Here is a 23,419-nt window from a genome sequence, read left to right as displayed (position 1 = left end):
TTATTAACTTTAATTGAAGCATTTATTTTCTACAATAAAAAGTGCCTAATTTTAAAAAGCAATTCAAAGGGCATCAATGAGAAAAGAATTACCACTTACCTCTGTGTATTCATCAAAAGTATGATCTTCTGCCTGAAAAGTCTCTATCAGGTCAACTGCAGTCCCATCAAGGAGCCAATTATATTTTTTAACTGAAAATTAATAACCTAATTTAAATCTCAATGATATCTTTTAAAAAAGATAAAGTATTTTTTATATGGTCATGGAATGGAGTAGCCTATTCAATTAAGTATTATTATTAATAAAGTATTAACATATGTTAATAGGAATAGGCAGCATAAGATAAAATAGACATAACAAGCAAACCAGGTTAAACACAGACATTTTAAAATAAAGATAATAGGGTATGTAATAATCTTAAAATAAGTTATAGGTACAGGTAAGTCAGTTAATAAAAGGTTTTGGTTAATAGAACTTCAAATAACTATTTATCCTGACCCCAAACACACTTGAGGAGACTATAAAATTGAGCTGCAAGCTCTTCAAAACTATTCTTAGAAATTACCTTGCCTTCACTCCCAATTTGGCTTTCTCCCTATTCTAACGTATCTTCTTTCTACCTTTTGGCCTTATCATCCTGCTCCAGTTAATATTCACCCTTTGGACTGGACAATAGAATTCAAGTTTCCCAGGTTTGATCCTTGACTCTACCAAAAGCCATGCCTATTCTCACTTCTGGCTCTCTCTGCTCTTTCATGACAGTCCCAAACAACCAATTATCTGACCGAATTCTAGTAAAAATAAAATGGCATTCTCTTATGATTAAAAAAGGTATAATATTATATGTCATATATACCATATGTCTCATAATGTTTTCTTGCACCTTCTAAGTTCTGATGTATTGCCACCTTCAGCTTATCAAGAGCCCACTGTAACACATGTTCAGGAAGTTCCGTGTCAAGATTTACAGGTGTTGAAGTTCCTGACAGCCAAGAGGGTACTGTTTGAACATTCTAACATAAATAAAAATGACAATTTATGAAATAATTGTGCAATTGGTCTATATGTAGATCTTATACTCTATTTTAAATATTCTTTTCAGATTTCAATGGCCCAAGAAAAGATAACTTGATGAAAAATAATGATTTAAAATTGTATAGTTTGTAGTCTAATATAAAACTTAAGTTGGGTTAGTTTTCTATCATTCAACAAATATTTGTTGAATAACTATAACGTCAAAGTGATTATATTAGAAAGCTCTAGAAAGAGCAAACATGACTTGGATCTTGTCCTTAAGAAGCTCACAACTCAGTAGGGAAGATGAGACACACATAAAAATATCAACTCATAACTATAATAAAATTTCTAAGAAGGACTATATCTCCAGCCAGGAGATTTTCTCAAAGAGAAAGCACTTTTAACTTAAAACAACTTGGAGGATGAAAATAAAACAAAAAGTTATAACATTTTATGTACACATACACTTTATAGAGCTCCAACTCAATTTAAAATTCTGAAAAAGAGCCATATAAAGAAACCCAGTGGATAAAGATGAAGGAATACCTGCAGAGTTTCAGCTATTCGCTCTACCAAACCCAAAACAGCATCTTCCAAATCTTGAAAGGTAGGGTAAAATTCCATTTTGTCATCATCAAACGTCAATTCCATCTTAAATATTGGCAGCCCTTGTTGATCTTCTCGATCAAAAAGTTTTACAAATCCTTCTACAGTTCTTTTTAAGAGATCCTTTAGCTGCGTGACATCATAAATTACTATTATATTAGAAAATACAAATTCTACCTTTAACTAAAATCAGTGAACTATTGTCTATAATTAAGTCATAATATCAATCCATTTAGTCCTGAAAATTATCTTCATTCAAATAATCATAGTTTCTTAAGGGGATAAAGGTAGAAAGAAAATCATGTATATTAATTACAGTGTCACATACTAGATATCAAATATATATATATTATCCTTTTAAAGATACATTGCAAAATTCACAGAAAATCTTTGAAGATCTTTACCACAAGGGAAAATTTTTATTCAAAACTATTTTTCCAGAATTGTATCTCTACAATAGAAAAAATCTGAGGAGCCCATAAATATAATTGCAGAAAATTAATGTTCTCTTTCTGTTTGTCATTTAAAGATGATCAATGACATTTCAAACCAAGATTTTAGTGAGAATGAAATGAGAATCAATCAACTTGCAATTTCATGAGTTCAAAGATGTTTACTAGGATAGTCATTTTATTAATATATTCCAATAAAGCTACAGATAATTACCTTATAGCTTTTAAGAATGAGCCCAATAATTCCTCATAATATTAACACATACTTCTAGACTTTCCTCTCATTTTAGATTGCTTCAGAAATGAAGCATTTTTCTGCTAACTTTATGTAAATAAAATTATAGTAAAAATGTTTTTCTTAATTTATTTCAAAATAATTATCACTATGTCTAAATAGAATTTTATTTAAAATATTAAACTAATTTTAATAACATTATCATTTAAAATATATAAAATGTGTTTACCTGATTTGACATAAGTGTGGAAACACAGTTATAAAATGCATCCAATTTTTCAGGTTTAATGCCTTCTAGTGCCTCCTTCTTGGTAAAGAGACTTATAACTTTTGGATACCATGTGTTCATTATCTTCTCTTCTGCCTTTTTAGCTTGTAGTGATAGATCAGTTTTCAGGGCTTCACAATCAATTGGGCCTTTAGCTCTATTAATGAGAAAAATAAAAATGACCTAAAGCAACTGATATGGGTCTTGATACACAATTGTTGAAACAAGTAAGATAAATTAAAAAATTTTTTAATTCTAAAGAAAAGTTCTAAAGATTTATCAATCAGTTTTAAAAATTATACAGTCAAAAATATAAAAACTCAAGCAGGAGACATTCAAATTTCAAATGTCAATTAATAAGCATGGGATTTTACCTAATTCCTGTTAAGTCCAGCAAAACTGTATTGGCAAATGTCTTATAACCAAGGTCCAGTAACATTTTCATAGTTGGATGAACAATGTGCAAATTAGCTAATATTTGATTTCTTGTCTGCACATAGCTAGAATGCCAAGGATTAGAATAATCCAGGCCTCTGGAAAAGCAAAATACCATGTCAAACAGGATTCAAACAATACACTCTAAATTTTAGGAAATAATATTTATGACATGAAATTAGTATTAAAGTGAAAAGACTGGGGATTGAGAAGAGGGAAATGTAGTCAACAATGGGAGCCTTGGGAGATAAGCATATAATAAAAATACATCAAGATCTTAAAAGTGAATTTTCTTCAGAGAGAACAGAGATCATTTGAGGGTAAGGCAGGCTGATGGGCCAGGCATGAATGCCCTGCTTACTTCCACTTCTGGCTCAGTAACCCCAGGTAGAGATAAACGAACTTAGACCTTAGGAGTGGGGAGAAGAGATGGAGAAATCTGTTTGGCATACAGTGAAGCTTACTTAGGGCCAAGTTGAACTATACAGCCATAAAGGTTCCCCTAACTGTCTAAGCAACCACTAGACAAGTACAGTGTTGAGGATACCTTTGGCGACAAAAACATTAGTACTATGTTTTTAGATTTGTTCAAAATATCTTTGAGCTTCACAATTGTAGACATGAACGTAAGATCAGTTTATTTTCAATCTGCTACCAAACCCTAGATGCAATACTGTTTTTAAAATAATTTACTTACACAGGGGATTCAGGTAAAGGCCCACCTTCATCTTCAAGCCATTTAACTGGAGGTTTCACAAGAACACTCCGCACTAAAACACACACACATATACATATATATATATATATATAAATGAATACTTCTTGAAAAATCCTTGCAAAACCTACTCAAATCAAAGTTTCTAACTTTTGATATTCGATGGTATAGTTTACTGTGCATTAAAATGAGTATACAAAAAAATTTCTTTATTGGAAACAAAATCAAGCTCTTAGTACTATTTTGGCCTTACTTTGGAGGTGAACTCAGATACAGTAAAGCTTCAATAAGTTCTCAGTTTCTCACATTCTATCTACTCAAAGGTCACTGGCATAGCCACTTAAGAAATTTTACTTCAGACTCATCAAAAAAAAAAGAGAAGCCTCAAATAAATAAAATCAGAAATGAAAGAGAGGAAATTACAACAGAAACCACAGAAATACAAAGTTTATAAGAAAATATGTGAAAAGCTATATGCCAACAAATTGGATAATCTGGAATAAATGGATAATTCTTAGAATCATACAACCTTCAAAAACTGAATCAAGAAGAAATAGAGAATCTGAATAGACCAATCCCTAGTAAGGAGATCCAAACAGTAATCAAAAACCTCCCCAAAAAACAAAAGTCCAGGACAAGACAGCTTCCCTGGTGAATTCTACCAAACATTCAAAGAAGATTTAATACCTATCATTCTCAAACTCTTCCAAAAAATTTAAGAGGAGGATATGCTTCCTAACTCATTCTATGAGGCCAACACTACCCTGATACCAAAACCAGACAAGGAAAACACAAAAAAGGAAAATTAGAGGTTAACATCACTGATGAACACAGACACAAAAATCCTCAACAAAATGGTAACAAATTGAATACAACATACATTAAAAAGATCATACACCATGAGCAAGTGAGATTTATTCCAGGGATGCAAGGATGGCTCAATATCCACAAATCAATCAACGGGATACAACCCAATAACAAAATTAAGGATAAAAAGCACATGAACATCTCAATAGACACAGAGAAAGCATTCAACAAGATATTGCATCAATTTATGATAAAAACTCTGAATAAAATGGGCATAGAAGGAAAATATCTCAATATAATAAAGGCCATATATGACAAACCCACAGCTAACATCATACTCAACAGTGAAAACTGAAAGTTATGCCTTTAAGAACAGGAACAAGGGGCCAGCCGCGTGGCCAAGTGGTTAAGTTTGTGTGCTCCATTTTGGTGGCCCAGGGTTTCACCAGTTTGGATCCTGGGCGCGGAACTAGCACCACTCACCAAGCCATGCTGAGGTGGTGTCCCACATAGCAGAACCAGAAGGACCTACAACTAGAATATACAACTATGTACTGGGGGGCTTTAGCGGGGGGGGGGGGGGGGCAGGAGGAGGTGGAGGAGGAGGAGGGGACGAAGAAGAAGAAGAAGATTGGCAACAGAAGTTAGCTCAGGTACCAATCTTTAAAAAAAAAAAAAAAGAACAGGAACAAGACAAGGATGCCCACTTTTGCCATTCTTATTTAACACCGTATTGGAAGTCCCAGCTAGAACAATCAGGCAAGAAAAAGAAATAAAAGGGATCCAAATGGGAAAGGAAGAAGTTAAACTGTCACTATTTGCAGATGACACGATTTTATATATGAAAAACCCTAAAGAATCCACCAAAAAGGAATTATAAATAATAAATTAATACAGTAAAGTTGCAGGGTACAAAATCGACATACAAAATCAGTTACATTTCTATACACTAACAACGAAATAGCAGAAAGAGAAATTAGGAATACGATCCCATTTACAAAAGCAAAAAATAAAATAAAATAAAATACCTAGGAATAAATTACACCAAAGAGGTGAAAGATCTGTACATTGAAAACCATAAGAAATCAAAGACACAGAAATGGAAAGATATTCTGTGCTCATGGATTGGAAGAATTAACATAGTTAAAATGTTCATACTACCGAGAGCAATCTACAGATTCAAAGTAATCCCTATCAAAGTCCCAATGACATTTTTCATGGAAATAGAATAAAGAATCCTAAAATTTATACGAGAAAACAAAAGATTCTAAGTAGTCAGAGCAATCCTGAGAAAAAAGAACAAAGCTGGAGGTATCACACCCCCTGATTTCAAAATATCTTACAAAGCTATAGTAATCAAAACAGCATGTACTGGTACAAAAACAGACACACGGATCAATGGAAAGGAATTGAGAGCCCAGAAATAAACCTACACATCTACAGACAGCTAATTTTCCACAAAGGAGCCAAGAACACACAGTAAAAAGCAGTATGCTCTTTGACATCGGTCTTAGCAGTATTTTTTTCTTTAAAGACTGGCACCTGAGCTAACAGCTGTTGCCAATCTTTTTTTTTTTTTTTTTTTGCCTTTTCTCCCCAACTCTTCCCAGTACATAGTTGTATATTTTAGTTGTGGGTCCTTCTAGTCGTGGCATGTGGGACGCTGCCTCAGCAATGCCACGTCCGCGCCCAGGATCCAAACAAGTGAAACCCTGGGCCGCGAAAGTGGAGCACGCGAACATAACCACTCGGCCTCGGGGCCAGCACCAGCAGCATCTTTTTTGAATACTATGTCTCACCAGGCAAGGTAAACAAAAGAAAAAATAAAGAAATGGGACTACATAAAACTAAAAATCTTCTGCACAGCAAAGGAAACCATCAACAAAACAAAAAGACAACCTGCCAATTAGGAGAAGATATTTGCAAATCATATATCCGATAAGGGGTTAATATCCAAAATATATAAAGAACTCATATAACTCAGCAATGAAAAGCCAAACAACCCAATTAAAAAATGGGCAGAGGATCTGAATAGACATTTTTCCAAAGAAGATATACAGATGGCCAACAGGCACATGAAAAGATATTCAACATCACTAATTATCAGGGAAATGCAAATCAAAACTACAATGAGATATCACCTCATGCCCAACAGAATGGCTATAATTAACAAGACAAGAAATAACAAGTGTTGAAGAGGATGTGGAGAAAAGGGAATCCTCGTACACCGCTGGTGGGAACGCAAACGGGTGCAGCCACTATGGAAAACAATATGGAGATTCTTCACAATATTAAGAATAGAACAACCACATGACCCAGCTATTCCACTTCTGCGTATTTAGCCGAAGAATAAAAAACCACAAATTTGAAAAGATATTTGCACACCTATATTCACTGCAGCATTATTCACAATACCCAAGACTTGGAAACAACCCAAGTGCCCATCAATGATGAATGGATAAAGATGTGGTATAGATACACGGTGAAATACTAATCCGCCATAAAAAGAAAGATGAAATCTTGCCATTTGCAACAACATGGATGACCTTGAGGGTATTATGCAAATTGAAATGTCAGCCGTCAAATACCCTATGATTTCAGTCATAAGAGGAAGATAAAAACAACAACAACAAACAAACACATAGATACAGAGATTAGATTGGTGGTTACCAGAGGAGAAGGGGGCAGGGAGGAGGGTGAAAGGGGTGATAGGACACATGTGTAAGATGAGGATGGTAATTAGTCTTTGGGTGGTGAACACGATGTGGTCTACACAGAAGCTGAAATATAATAAAGTACACCTGAAATTTATATAATGTTCTAAACCAGAGTTACCTCAATAAAAAATAAATTTAAAAAAAAGATTAAATCCGTAATAAATCTCCCCAACTACATTAATATTTTATTACAATCCTGTAAATAGTATAAATACAATCACAAAGATAAAGTGAAAAATCAAAAAGCTGGTAGCTAATAAGCACATAAGTAATTTTAAAAAGTGCCCTTAAATTACAAAGATTTTGACTACATTATAGGCTCAAATTAAAGACTATAAATAAAAATAATATCTAAGAAATACATTAGTTAAATATATATTGTTCGTTATTCATTACTCATATTTCTACTTTTGATTGGGAGGGGCAAGGGAGAAAGAGAAGTTCAGCATGTGTTAAATGCTACTTACCCAAATATCTCTTCATGCTTTTTTCAAAGTCACTTGACACCTCCTCTATGAGACTCTCAAGGAGTTCTTCTCTGTTTTTTCCTTCCTTCAGAGACTCAGGTATCAGCATTAACATGTGATCCAGCCATTCCTGCTGAATAGGTACTATAGGGCTACTTTCTACACATTGCTTCAAATAAATATAGTTGAACTGAGAACGTAATAAGAAAAAATTAAATGTTCTAAATGGTGTAGCATTTTAAAGTAACTCCTGAGCTCTGTCATCTCAAGACAACGTTTTTTGAGAATAAAAATATTCTGAGAAATAACATTTTCAGAATAAAAACATTTTATCCAAAAGTACAATCTACAAAGAAACCATTTTACATTTTTCTTTGTGATGAGTTCTCACCAAATTAATGTTCTTAGTATACTCCTCATTTTCTCAAGGCAAAATAAGGATCCTTTGTCTAACCTATATTCTTTCATTCAACAAATACTCATTAATTCAACAAATATTCAGACATTGTTCCAAACGCTGAGGATATAGTAGTACACAAAACAGACAAAGCCCCCACTCTCTTGGAGATTATATTCTGGTACAATAGCAGTATGATATAATTTCATAAATTTCCCCACAACAATGAGTAGTCTGACAAAAATAGACATGAACAAATGGAAAGACAACACTTGATCTTGGTAAAGACATTTTAACATCATGAAAATTTCAGTTGTCCAAAAATTAATTTAATGGGGAAGACCAGTAAAAATATTGACATACATTTTTATGGAACTAGACAAGTTGAGCCTAAAGTTCATGTGGAAAAATAAACATGCGAGAACAGCCAAGAAATCACTGAGAAACAAAATCTACACGGTAGGCCTAACCCTAGAAGACATTAAAACTATAAAGTCTCTCTAGAACAGTGTGGTACAGGTGGATGAACAGATAGACTCGTGGAAAAAACCAGAAAGTCCAGAACTAGATTGAGTACACAGGAAAATTTAGCATACGATAAATGCTGAATCTCAAATCACTGGAGCAAAGGCAGAAGGTTTCAATAAACAGTTCTGGGACAACTGGCTAGCCATTTGGAAGAAGATAAATTTAGTCCACACCTTTCACCATTCACAAGAATAAATTCCAAATAGATCAGGAATTTAAATTAAACAATAAAACTATACAAAGACTAGAAAAATGGATAAATTCTTCTATAACCTGAGTATAGGGAAAAACTTTCTATGATTCTAATTTCACATAAAAAAGGGAAAAAATGATAGACAAATTCTGACTACATAAAAATAAAAATGCTTGCATGGCAAAAAAAAGTCACAATTAAAAGGTCAAAAGACAACTGACAACCTGGGAGAAAATATTTGCAACCTATATCTCAAATTGTAAAGAATGCTTAAAACTTTAGGGGATGGACGAAGTTTGAAGACATTGTGCTAAGTTAAATAAACCAATGACAAAAAACAAATAGTATATAACTCCACTTATATGAGGTATGCAGAGTAATCAGCTTCCTAGAAACAGAAAATAGAATGGTAGTTGCCAAGGACTAGGGGGAGAGGGAAATGGGGAGTTGTTGTTTAATGACTATAGAGTTTCAGTTTTGCAAGATGAAAAAGTTCTGGAGATTGGCTGCACAACAGTGTGAAAATACTTAACACTAAACTGTATCCTTAAAAATGGTTAAGAAGGTAAACTTTATGTTATGTGTATCTTACTACAATTTTTAAAATTTAGAGGAAAATAAGACCAAAAACCCAACAGAAAAATGGGCAGAAGATATGAATCAACATTTCACAATAAAAATTTTATTAAAATGGCCCTTAAACATATGAAAAGATATTTAATCTCACTCAAAATTAGAGACAGCAAATTTAAACTATGCTGAGAAATCATTTGTCACCTATCAGACTGACAAAAAATAAAACATATGACCCCCACATTCTGTGGTGAGACTATGGGGAAGCAAGAACTCTCATAAATTGTGAGTAGGAATGCAAATTGGCACAACTCTTTTGGGGAGAAATTTCACAACCTCTAATAAAACTACATATTGACCATATTGACCCAGAAGTCCCACTTTTAGAAATTGAAAATACACCTCTAACAGTATGAAAACACATGTACACAAGGTTATTCATTGCAGCAAAATACTGGAAGCATTTGAGAGTGGCTGAATAAACTATTATATATCCACACATTGGTGTTCTGTGCATCAATAAAAAAGAATGAGGAAGTCAAATCAACACGTTATACAACTTAAACTTACACAATGCTATACATCAATCATATCTCAATAAAGCTGGAAAAAAAAATAAAGAAGATCTCTATAAACTAATACTCAGTGACTTCTAGGATATACTGTTAAGTTAAACAAAATGCAAAAGAACATTTATAGTATGGTGCATTGTGTGTAAGATAAAAGGGAAATAAGAAAATATTTCTATTACTTTATGAAAAATTAAACACTGGGAGGGTAAACTAGAAATTAATGAAATTGGTTATATAAAGGGAGTGGGTTTGAATGGGTAGAAAGTATGCGGGGATGGGAACAGGGTAGAAGGGATGGGAGAGGCTTCTCTGAGTATACCTTTTGGTGGAGTTCTGACTTTTAAACCATGCTATTGTTTCACATGTTCAAAATATAAGCAAAGAAAATCAATAAGGATGAGGGGAAGAAAGAAACTAAAAATGAAAAACAAATAGAAATAAATTAACCTAACTGGATTTTAAATTAATAACATAGCCACACTGAAAGGGGTGTGGAACTAACCAAAGTAACTTTTGAACATAGTATTTTGACTATACACCTTCAAGCAAAGTACAAAAAATTATAGAAAAATATTGAACTATAGAGAGTAGGTTTTTCATGGTGTTATGACTTAGCAATTTTACAACTGCTTATATGTATTCTAGGATTTAACAAAATAAGTATATATTGTGGTTCATAAAAGCCAGATTTCTCATTCTCAGAGAAAGGAGCTACAGATACAGAAAGAGGAAAGACTAGAATGAACCCTGTGATGTTGAATTGGAATAGGAGGCATTAGTATAAACTCACGGTTTCTTAAGATAGATAGGTAGATGACAGAAGGATGGGTGGCCGGGTGGATGGATAGATGGATGGATAGATAGATAGATAGATAGATAGATAGATAGATAGATAGATAGATAGATAGGATTGATAAATAAATTATTTCCTAGCTCTTTCTGTTGAGAGAGCCAAGAAATAATTACATCCAGTGTCAAGGAACACACATAACGCTCATATCATGGTTTTTAAACACCATACTCTACTAAAAAGAGCCAAGAATCCTTGGAGAAATGACTGATTTCAGGGTTAGAACAGGAAAAGTATAGGATAAGCCTAGAACATCTTATTGTGTTAGAACATCAGAGCTCAAAGAATAAGCAAAAAAGGGATAAGTAAAAAAGAACTCAAGAGTCAACCAGAAAGGCTCCCACTGGCAAATCTGGGACAATTAAACATAAAAATCAACAATAATTATAACACATTATAACTCAATGGCTAAAATAAGACTCCATAGCCCATACTGATATAAATACATACATACATACATAGAACGGATGAAGTTCTTCCATACTACAAAATTCCAAGTAAAAAATGTACAAGGAATGATGGAAAAATTACTATTTGGCAACCACCATAGTAATTCTTGTTTTAAGCAAGATGTTAACATTACGGGAATAGTTAAAACATATAGGGTAATTCTTTGTACTCTTTTTATGTTTTTTTCTGTAAGTCTGGAATTAACTCAAAATAAAAAGTTTTTTTAAAAAACAAATGGCCTAATTGGACATTTTTTCTTTTGTCTCTTACTTAAATTTTTTTTTTCAATTAGTTGCTTCCTCCAAAATTCTTCCAGAGGGTCATTTTCTATGTCAACTCCATTAATGTGCTGCTCAATCTTAAAAGTCCTGTGATGGTTCCCAATTCTTCACTGTATCAATGGACTGACATCTGTCTAGTAATGAACTTGATCTCCTCCACCCTCTTTCTCTTCCCTACCTCCTTAGGTGATCTCATCTAGTCCCATGACTATAAATATCATTTATATATGTCAATAGGTCCTAAATCTATTTCTCTAAAACTGAGCTCTTCCTGAACTCTCTAGAACAGCCAAACGAGACCTCTCCATCTCCCCTGCTCCTAGTCTGTTCCTTCTTCAGTCTTAGCTATCTCAATAAACAGCACCAATTACCCTGTAAAATCAGGCTAAAACCCTAGAGTCATCCTTGGTTCCTCCACATCCAATATGTCAGCAAGTCCTATCATTTCTACATCCAGAATACATCCTAAATCTATCAATTTCTTCTAGCTTTATTACTATCACTCTAGTCTAAACTACAATCATCTCTCACCTAGATTGCTGTCTTCTACAACTAACTGGCTCTTCCTGCTTTTTACTCTTGCCCTGGCCACAATCCACTCTCTAAAGTGTCAACGTGGTTTTTCTCATGTCACTGTCAAGTGGTTTTTTATCATTAAATCATAAATCAAATTATAATACTCCCATGAGTAGAATCTTCCAATGACTTCCCACTGCACTTTGAAAAAAATCCAAACTTCTTACCGTAGCCTACAAGGCCCTCACAATCTGTCCCCTGACTCCCCCTTCAGTTCACTTTATACCCTCCCATGAGCTAAGTCAGTATGCTCAAGTTAGGCTGGTCTTCTTTCAGTTCCTGGAATATAACAAATTTTTTTCTCTTTCGGGGATTTTAAACTTAGCTGTTATTTTTGTTGGGAAATTCTCAACCCCACATCTTCTCACTGCTGGTTCCTTCCTATTATTCAGGTCTCAAAATATTACCACCTCAGGGATGCCGTCTCCAATCACCCATTATATGCGGCCTCACTCCCTCACCAGTCCCTCTCTATCAAAATACCTGTAATTCCTTCATAGTACTTATCACAATTATTTTAGTTATTTATTTGTTTACTTGATTACTGTATGTCTTCCCCTTTAGAGTTTAAGCTCCATAAGGGCAAAAACTATGTTCATCTCGTTCATCAATCTTCAGTATCTAGCACAGGATGAATAAATCAACATTTATTAAGTATCTCATGAATAAATGAATTCATTACGGACAAGGAAGATATTTTCTCAATCCCCTAAATCTACAGCACTTCTATAAAGTAGGTCAGGGTCAAGCTCTGAAATACATAAAAAACTAAGCATGAATAAAATTATTACATGACTACATAGTGACAGGAAGTTTGAAATTCATTATTCTAATTACGCATCCTTAACTTACACCTTTTGTGTTCTAACTCTTTCATCTCCTAAAATAAAAATATATGTTATATGTCAATTATATCTATCTATCTAACTATCTATCTATCTATCTATCTATCTATCTATCTATATTTGACCCTTAGAATTGAAGTATGTATTCTTCGTTTAGCAAAAAGATATCCATCTATCTATCTATCTATCTATCTATCTATATTTGACCCTTAGAATTGAAGTATGTATTCTTCGTTTAGCAAAAAGATATCCATCTATTCTGGGTGAAACTATGTGCTTTCAAAGTCTTTTTTGAAAACTTCCTATTTTATGCCCTCACTGTAGTCTCTTCATACTTCTATCACAACATCTGTTATATTGTACTAAACTGAAGTGTTTCTATTTATTCATTCATCAAGCATTTATTGAGTATCCACTACTGGTACTCAACACCATAGCTGCTAAAGATACAGAGATGATTAGGAAGCAATTCCTAGCATCAAGACTAGGAAACAGACCACTTTAATACATAAAAAGATCAACAGAGGGGCCAGCCCCATGGCGGAGTGGTTGGGTCTGGCATGCTCTGCTTTGGTGGTTCGGGTTCATTGGTTCAGATCTCAGAGGCAGACCTACACCACTTGTCAAACCACGCTGTGGTGCCAACCCACATACAAAATAGAGGAAAATTAGCACAGATGTTAGCTCAGGGCTAATCTTCCTCAAGAAAAAAAAAAAGAGGAAGATTGGCAACAGATGTTAGCTCGGAGCAAATCTTTCTCACCAAAAAACAAAAAAAGAGGATCAACAGAATACCTAAAACAATGTGCTAAGTAAAATAATAAAAATGAACAGAAATTCTTGGAGCAAAAAGGAAGTCATATATCTCAACCCATAGGAAAAGGGTAAGTCTTCCTGGGGGTGATGACTGAGCTGAATCAGAGACAGCCAGGTACAAGGAAGCATAGAGGGTGAGGACATATGCCAGGCAAAAGCAGCGAGGTGAGAAATGTCATATATTCTCAAAGATTAATAAGCAAGTCTGTGTTGGTGAAGCACAAAGTATGATACAGAGCATGGTGAGAGGAGAATTTGGAGAATAGGCAGGGGTCATATTACAGAAAGCCTTGCATGCCACATTGAGCTTTAATTCTATAGGTTATGGGAAGCCACTGATGGCTACTGTAGTCAAGGGAAGAGATGAAGGCCTGATCTCAGGCTAAGACAAGAAGAGAACTGATTGGAGAAATATTCACAGCACTTGGGGACCAACTGCATGGCAGATGGGTAGTTAGGGAGGGAGAAAAAGAAGTCAAGACTCAGATGTTTTAAGCATGAGTGACTGGATAGATGGTGATAACAACAACTAGAATAGAGAATAAAGAGGAAGAGGAGTCTTATGAAGGAAGCTAATGAGTTCTTTTTTTTGACAAATTGAATTTGACATATTTATGCATAAAAATCTCTGGGAGTCATCAATTTATGGAAGGTAGTTGAAATCAGAAAAGGAGAGAACAATCCAGGGAGATTCAAGGAAAGGCAGGCCACAGTCAGGCAGGGAAGAGAAATCCATGAAGATGACAGAGGAATAATTGTTAGAAGACCAGAAGAATAAATATAAGGGAATAAAAAGGAAATGAATGGTCAGCAATGCCAAAAACCAGCTAGAATTGTCACTATTTTTTATTTTAGCCATTCTAATGGGTCTGTAGTAATAAGTCATCATGGTTTTAATTTGCATTTCCCTAAAGACTAATGATGTTGAAATCTTTCATATGCTTATTTGCCATCCATCTGTCCTCTGGTAAAATGTCTATTCATGTCTTTTATCCATTTTATATTTGGATTGCTTGTCTTTATTGTTTACTGTAGAGTGTTGAGAGTTCTTCATATATCCTACATACAAGTCCTTTGGTGGATATGTGATTTGTGAATATTTCCTTCCAGTGTGTAGCTTCTCTTTTCATTTTCTTAGGATCTTTCACTGAGCAATAGTTTCTAATTTTGATGAAATAATTTATTGGGTTTTTTTTCTTTTAAGGATTGTGCCTTTTGGTGGCATGTCTAAGAACTCTTTGTCTAGCCCTTGGTTTTCTTCTAAAATTTTTATAGCTTTACATTTCTCCTGTGTTTTCTTCTAAAAGTTTTTTAATAATTTTATATTTTACATTTAAATCTATGATAAATTTTTAGCTAATTTTTGTACAAGGTGCAAGGATTAGTCTGAAGTTTGGGGGTTTTTTGTTGTTGTTGATTTGTTTTGTTTTTTTTATGGATGTCCAATTGCTCTACCTCATTTGTTGAAAAGACTAGCCTTCCTCCATTGAATTGATTTTTGCATCTTTGTCAAAAACCAATTGGGTGTACTTGTGTGGGTCTATTTCTGGGTCATCTATTCCGTTCCACTGATCCATGTGTCTAATTACTTAATACTAAAAAGGTTTTTAAAAAGTCAACTGGAAGTCTATTGAGAGAAGCAATGAAAAAATATCCTTTAGATTTGGAAATTAGTGGTCACTGGTGACATTAATGACAAAGTGGTGAACAGGTATACTGGGAGCAAAAAAGAAGTCATGTATCCAAACCCACAGGAATAGGGTAAGGCTTCCCAGAAGCCAGAATGCCAAAAGCAATGGGTTCAGGAGTGAATGACTGTTTTCATGCTCAGCTACCTATTTTTATTTATTTTTTATTTTTTTAGGAAGATTAGCCCTGAGCTAACATCTGCTGCCAATCCTCCTCTTTTTGCTGAGGAAGCCTGGCCCTGAGCTAACATCCACGCCCATTTTCCTCTACTTTATATGTGGGACACCTGCCACAGCATGGCTTGCTGAGTGGTGCCATGTCTGCACCCAGGATCCGAACCAGCGAACCCCAGGCCACCCGAAGTGGAATGTGCGAACTTAACCGCTGCGCCGCCGGCTGGCCCCTCAGCTACCTATTTTTAGATTGCAAGACACTAGAAGGCAAGAACTGTGGAGGAAGAGTGAGGATGCTAAACACATACACACAAACATGTCTTGCAATTCACCAGTCACATAAAATATTTACAAATATTTTAGGATTATTTTGTATCAATTCTTACACCTAGTAAAGAGGCAAATTCACAGCCAAAGTTTCCAGAAAAGTTGGGAGGCAGAGAGAGGAGAAAGAGTAGTTTAAAAAAACAAAAAACTTGGAGAACCTAAAATGAGGTTCTTCCAAAGATCCTCAGTCCATAGGGAGGCATCCTCAGCCCTCTATCCCCAAAGGAAACTTTAAGGAACTTGGAAACCCTGTGCCCCCATCTGAGAACATGCTACATAAATTCCTCTTTTAAGTAATCAGCTTCACAAGTTTCCATGTCCTTTGCTGTTAAGTTTTCATCTTTCCACCAATCATATGACAACAGTCCCATGTTGTCACCCATGCAGTCTTTTTTCTTTTTAAAGCATCTAGCATGTGGCTAGCACACAATCGATTCTCAATAAGTAATTATCATTATATCAATATTAGGACAATAAAAAGGGAGATGCATTTCCTTTATAACTGCCACTTTGAACATTTTTTTCCATTTGTTAGGAGTAAGAACTAAAATATTTATAACTAATCCTCAAATAAGGAATGGTAACAAAAATATAACTCTTAAAACCCATATTGTCATCCATGACATGCTTGTTCCTTTGGGCAGAGAAAATAAAAACCTCAGTTTTTAAATGTCATTCCTTTCTAGAATGAGACTTAGCAGGTATTCTTAGAAGAACCTACTTTGTAATAATTTCTTTGAAATTTCAAAACAAGAAATATAAAAAATTGAACTCACTCCTTTCTTTTTAATTTCACTGGTCATCTGTCAAAAGCAAACAAATGAGAAATGATTAAATGGAAATTTTTAAGTAATTTAAATTGTTTTAATTAAAAATATAAAAAAATATGTAAATATATGTAAAAATATAAAATATATGTATTATTCTTTTTAAAATAAGAATTATATTGAGATTGACTCAAAATTATTAAGAATTGAAATATCATAAGGATAAAGTTTTTAAAGAGAAAATATAAACTTACAGTTGGAGGATAATCTGGCTCTGGTGATGAAGGTATTCTTTTACTCAGTGTTCTGTCTATATTTCTTTTGGCTCCATCAATTCTGAAATTTATAGTTATAAAAATGTATGACTCTTGAATATAACATTAGGATATATTATTAAAACATTATAATTTGAACACTTTTTCAACTATACTTAAAGAAGAGATATTCAAGAATTCTTTCTTTCTGAATTTTCTGAGAAACAAATCCCAATAGCCATTATCAAGGAGACCTTAATTTTCAAGTTATTCATGTGTAATTTAAAAGGATGAGACTAAAAATAAAAATCAAATTTTGTCAATTATAACTTGACAATTTTAAAATTAATCCTGACATATAGTGGGCCATTCTATGTATTCTCTCTGTTCAAATGCCACCTTATCAGAAAAGCCTTCCCTTACCACTTATATTAAGCAGCACTTCCTTCACTATCCATCCCTTTTACCTTCACTTAGCCTGTTTCATAGCATTTACCACCATTTGATATATTACATGTTGTAGACTGCTTTATTCATTACCTTATCCCCAATGCCCAGAACAGTACCTAGCACATAGTAGGGGCTCAATAAACAGTTCTGAATGTAGGAATTTATCATCCATAAAATATAATTTCCTCTTTAAGTAAAGTTATACCATCACATAATCCATTCATCTGTCACCAAATATTTATTGAATGCTTATATTATGCAAGATACTCGGTTAGGTTTTATTAAAATACAGCAGCAACAAATCTCAAGGAATTTATAAACTAAAAGAGTGAGAAGATAAAAAACAGAGTGCCATATGAAAGGTATGGATCCTGATGGTTCAGAGGAGAGACAAGTTCACTCCCACCTGGAGGTATCTATGAAGGCTGTGTGAAAAAGTTAGCATTTGCAATGAGCTTTAAATGAAGAAGAGAATTTCAGGTTGAGATGTGGTTTTCCTGGGTAGATGGATCTGAAAAAATAAAGACCCTGGGAAACAAGAAGGCAAGGGAACGATCAAAGGAAAAGACAAGGAGTAGGGAGTTGTCCAGTTTCCCAGAGTCTACGGGACCAGATGGAGATAAGTTTGGAGAAGTGGACTGGAATACCCAGCTAAGAGCCTCAAATAGCAAGCTTTTTTATTCAATAGACAATGGGGAGTGACTGAGAGTTTCTGAGCACAGGAACATTTTTAGGAAGACAAATCTACAAGTTGGTAAAGGCTAAATACACTGGAAGAAATGACCAAAGGAGAGAGTACCTAAGAAAAAGAAAAGAGACCTGAGAAAGAAGATTGGATGATGCAAAGCATGACAGGAATGAAGAAAAGTTGAAGGAGGCAAAGGAGATTTGGTCAGAGAGGTAAGAGGAGAAGCAAAAGAAATTTCAGGGAAAAGATGGCCACTGGAATAATAAAAGCATAGACTGGTACTCTCCATAAAGTTAATGACCATGTCTGTTTTGCACACTGCTCTATCCACACTATATAGATAGCATCCATCAAGGTCAATAAATATCTGTGGAATGAATGATCAGAATAGTGGATTTGGAAAAAAACTCACATGTCTAGTTCAGTACCTTAATTGATACATGAATACTCTCAAAAATATCAAGTTGTACCCTGGGATAGGTGAGGGTGAGGGGGGATGGCATTCATCATTTTCTGAGGTATCCCAATTTACTGTCAGCTAATTCATATCCTTAGAAACAAATTCCTTATACTGAGTTGTATCCTTGTAACTTCCATTCCCTGGAGCTATATACAAAAAGTCATATTCCTCTTCTATGTTACCCTTCCAAAACTTAATGATACCTATCCAGTTCCTTCAACTATTCCCCTCAATAAGTTAGCATTTATGATGACCTTATTATGTTCTAGGCATTGGCTTAAGAATTTTATATGCATGGACCTCATTTAACTCTCACAAAAATCCTAAGAGGTAAGCACTATTCTTATCTCCATCTTATAGATATAGGAAGGTGAAGATAAGTAAAGTTACTTGACTTGCCAAATTCACATGGCTAATAAGCTGCAGAGATGGGATACGAATTCATGCCTGTCTGATGCCAGAGTCTATACTCTCACTCATTAAGTGAATTAGCTTCTTTCAAATGAAGTAGTTTTAAAATTCGTCACTCTTCTTTCTAGCTACTATGGTTTATCGATGTCCCTCTTAAAGTGTGATCCCAGAATTCCAGAGTTGTTTGACCAGTGCAGAGTGAAAATTTTCTCTCCCCTATTCTAGACATTCTACATTTATTAAAGCAGCGTAAAACTGAATTCGCTTTGTTTGAGTAGCAACATTTTCCTGCTGAATCTTTCTGAGCCCAACTAAATTAAAATTCCAAAGAGTTTTTCACATAAAGTAAAAACTGTGCCTGGAATATCCTCCTTCCTCTCTTTTTTTTTGTTAATCATCAAGGCCCAGGCCAGACTTCCCTTCACGCGTCATTATCTCCATCAACAACCCAGCTCTCAGTGATGGATACTTTCAAGGAATTTGCCTTATACTTTGGTATGCTAGTTGGCACCAGTTGGCTTGCACTGCAGTTATCCCAATATAAATATGCCTGACTTTCTTGATCTCTTTTTATATAAATGCCACCCTTGAATACAGCAACAATTTTCTGGAGCATGGCTATAAATAAAAAGAACCGAGAAGAACATAAGAGTGAGCCTTTTCGCACTCTGTTTTTGCTTTGCATGTTAAATATCAAGAATAAATAAACACACAAAAACTAAATAATTTCAAAGGACTGTGTGAGAGGCTATGTGCCATAAGAAGAGAAAGGCTAGTTTGAATCAAGAGGGAGGTAGTGACCACGGAAGAAGTGGCTCATTCCTGGGACTCTGGAAAGCTACACAATGATTTTGGCTCAGCCGAGTGTTCCCAGGAACTGATTCCAGGAGGAGATCCAATTCTGCCCACGACTCCTTACATCCTACCTTACCCCTGGAAGTCTCACTATCCACAGACCTCACTCTGCCTTGGAAACAGGCAAGTCCACACTCCTATTGCCTAACATGTAGAGGTAGCAAGGGACAGAGAATCACAAAATCCATGGCCACCCAGAAAAACGTGTTTCTGGTATAAAAACCTTTATTTCCAAAGGCATTTTTCTCAAACAAAACATATGACAATTCTAATCTCAGTATTAATACAGCACTCTGCTTCAGGTAATTTTGAGGCAGTATTTTTTATTAAGCACCCAAATGAGAGAGGTACTACTTGCAGATCTGTATGAAACACAATAAGAGATAAAGTTCCTCCTTAAAAAGATTCTTTCATTCGCTCATTCACTCACCAAGAATAACATGCCAGAATGTGTTTTGTGTTGAGATCTCTGCCCTTAAGCATGTTAAAGTAGAAAAGAACGACAACTAAGAAAATAAATGACAACACATTGTGTTACAACATGCTCTGTTCTCTCTGCTTAAGACATCCTGCTCTTCTGCTCTTCCTTCTGCCTCCTCTCAATTTTTTTTCTCTCTCCCTAGGTGATTTCAACTATTCCCCATAGCTTTAAAAATCATCTACATTCTGCTGACCCCTAAATTTGTATCTTTAGCCTAGACGTCTTCTCTTATAAGTCCAACTGCCTACTTAACATATTTCCCCTTAAATGTCACATAGCCACCTCAACTCCGAAAGAGAATTACTGCCTTTTATTCCTCTCATCTCCTGGACTTCCAATTCTCTATAAATACAGACACTGTCATCCACCTGGTTACCAAAGCCAATCCAACAGAAAGTCCCATCGACTCTGGATCCAAAACACATCCCTTTAAATCTATTTCTCTCCTCCTCCACTGTCTCCAGTCTGTCTCCAACCACCGATGCTACTTCCAAAGCATCCTGCCTGGTCTCCTTGCTTCCTTCTATTCTTGTCCTCTTCCCCTCCTCCTCAGTCTATTTCTAATAGCCAGAGTGATGGTTTTTTTTTTTTTTTTTTTTTTTAAGATTTTATTTTTTCCTTTTTCTCCCCAAAGCCCCCCGGTACATAGTTGTGTATTCTTCGTTGTGGGTTCTTCTAGTTGTGGCATGTGGGACGCTGCCTCAGCGTGGTCTGATGAGCAGTGCCATGTCCGCGCCCAGGATTCGAACCAACGAAACACTGGGCCGCCTGCAGCGGAGCGCACGAACTTAACCACTCGGCCACGGGGCCAGCCCCCAGAGTGATGGTTTTTAAACCTAAGTTGGATTTCACGTCATTTCCCAGTTTAAAACATTCAGTGGCTTCCATTGCACTTAAAATAGAATCTGAATTCCTTATCATGGCCTACAAAGCCTTTCACAATCCCCCCACCTTTCTCTCCACCTTCGCCTGATACCACTCTTCCCCAGGCTCCTGATACTCCAGTGACATGGGCCTTCGTCAATTCCTAGAGCACACTAAAAGCATTCAGATTTGAAAGCTTTCATGCTTGCTATTTTCTTTGCTAGAGTGCTGCTCCCATGTTTATTTAAGCGATGTGCTTCTTATTCTTTAGATCTCTACTTAAACATCAACTCCACAGGCCTTTCCTGCAATGTTCCTAGGAACATCTTCCCTGTCACTCTCTATCCCACTATCTTATTTCTTCATAGTACTCATCATCATTTAAAAGGTTAACATACTCTTTTTTTTTTTAAACATGTTTACTGTCTGTCTCCTCCCACTAGAATATAAGCTTTTTTTTTAATATTGGCACCTGAGCTAACATCTGTTGCCAATCTTTTCTGCTTCTTCTTCTCCCCAAAGCCCCCCAGTACATAGTTGTACATTCTAGTTGTAGGTCCTTCTAGTTCTGCTATGTGGGACACCACTTCAGCGTGGCTTGATGAGCGGTGCTAGGTCCTAGCTCAGGATCTGAACCAGTGAAACCTGAGCCCCAAAGCTGAGTGCCCTAACTTAACCACTGGGCCACCGGCCGGCCCAACATAAGCTTCTTAAAGACACAGTGCTTTCTATTGTGTTCTCTATGGTCTCCCCAGTAACACGTGTCTGTGTAACAGTAGGTACTTAATATCTGATAAATTGACTGATGTGAGAGAAATATGTAGAAAGAGTTAAAGCTGCAGGAAGGAGATTAGGAGAAGGCTTTTCAGAAGAAGTGATCCATAAACTAAGCATGGGAGAACTAGTATAGATATGCAGGCAGACAAATATTTTTCAGTGAAGGAAATTGCAGAGAGCAATTGTGAAATTTATTTTTCACTAAACTGTGAAAAATATATTCACAGAACTGCAAGTAGTTCAACATGGCAATGTGAGATAAGGGAAGGTTTTGGAGTAAGAACAATATGTAACTCCTAGGGAACTCCCTTCTCTATTCTCTAAGTCTACTGAAACATTGAGTAGAGTCTTAGAAATGGAGAGGATAAAGATCTCCAATAATACATATAATGACATTAGTTAACATATCTTATAAATTTGGTTTTAAGTATGATTAGATGATTGACAGACTAATAAAAATATAAATCTAAAAAAGTTATATGATTGGGGCCAGCCCCAAGGCTGAAGTGGCTAAGGTTCCACACTCTCCACTTCGGTGATTTGGGTTTGCAGATTCAGATTCCGGGTGCAGATCTACTCCACTCCTCCACCATGCTGTGAAGGCATCCCAAGTATAAAGTAGACGAAGACTGGCACAGATGTTAGCTCAGGGCTAATCTTCCTCAAGCAAAAAAAGAGGAGAATTGGCAACGAATGTTAGCTCAGGCAAATCTTCCTCACAAGAAAAAAAAGAGGGGACCAGCCCCATTGCCAAGTGGTTAAGTTCGCTTGCTCCGCTTTGGCGGTGCAGGGTTTTGCTGGTTTGGATCCTGGGCATGGACATGGCACTGTTTGTCAGCCCATGCTGAGGTGGCGTCCCACATGCCACAACTGGAAGGACCCACAACTAAACAAATAAAACTATGTACTGGGGGGCTCTGGGGAGAAAAAGGAAAAATTAAAAAGAAATCTAAAAAAAAAAAGAAAAAATGTTATATGATTAACAGACCCATTTATTTGTAAGTAAAGTAAAATTAGCACAAATTTAAATTATTAAACTAGCAACAATATGATCATCAACAATGGAACAGACAGTAAAACACAGTCTGTTGTAAAAATATGTATAAGTAAGGCAGACCAAGAAGGGAAAGAGAATGCAGAAAGAGAAGCAGAAATCCACCATAGAGAAATTCCCCATTTTATAATTCAATGCTAGGTTGGCATCTTACAGATGAGATCAATGTCTTTTTCTCCTTATTTATGTCCAGAGCCTACCCACGTCAACTACCTAGGAAATTCTCAGTAATTGCCGAATTGAACCAAACCATCCTTATCACAGCTTTTGGAACTGGTACCTAAATTAGCTTTAATTTCCATCAAATTGAAGGGGGGAAGGGCAAGATGTTGGACTATATTTTCTTTTGTATAGAAAAAATTTTAAGTC

General features: G+C 35.4%; 1 protein-coding gene across 3 annotated transcripts in view; it reads right to left on the bottom strand.

The window, feature by feature from the left end:
- DNAH12 (dynein axonemal heavy chain 12) overlaps positions 1 to 23,419 on the bottom strand; it is a 221,142-nt gene that overhangs the window by 187,191 nt on the left and 10,532 nt on the right. For all 3 annotated transcript variants that reach the window (XM_023620217.2, XM_070237332.1, XM_070237333.1), the window contains 9 exons: positions 17,011 to 17,092; positions 16,766 to 16,792; positions 7,720 to 7,909; positions 3,711 to 3,783; positions 2,953 to 3,111; positions 2,540 to 2,735; positions 1,564 to 1,752; positions 857 to 1,013; positions 100 to 191 (listed from right to left, as the gene is read on the bottom strand). In XM_023620217.2, the coding sequence (XP_023475985.2) occupies positions 100 to 191; positions 857 to 1,013; positions 1,564 to 1,752; positions 2,540 to 2,735; positions 2,953 to 3,111; positions 3,711 to 3,783; positions 7,720 to 7,909; positions 16,766 to 16,792; positions 17,011 to 17,092 (1,165 nt within the window). The remainder of the gene's footprint in view (positions 1 to 99; positions 192 to 856; positions 1,014 to 1,563; positions 1,753 to 2,539; positions 2,736 to 2,952; positions 3,112 to 3,710; positions 3,784 to 7,719; positions 7,910 to 16,765; positions 16,793 to 17,010; positions 17,093 to 23,419) is intronic.

Source organism: Equus caballus, chromosome 16 (assembly GCF_041296265.1).
Source record: "Equus caballus isolate H_3958 breed thoroughbred chromosome 16, TB-T2T, whole genome shotgun sequence".
Taxonomy (NCBI): Eukaryota; Metazoa; Chordata; class Mammalia; order Perissodactyla; family Equidae; genus Equus; species Equus caballus.
The sequence above is the reverse complement of the archived record's forward strand: the minus strand, read 5'-3'. Positions and strand labels throughout refer to the sequence as shown.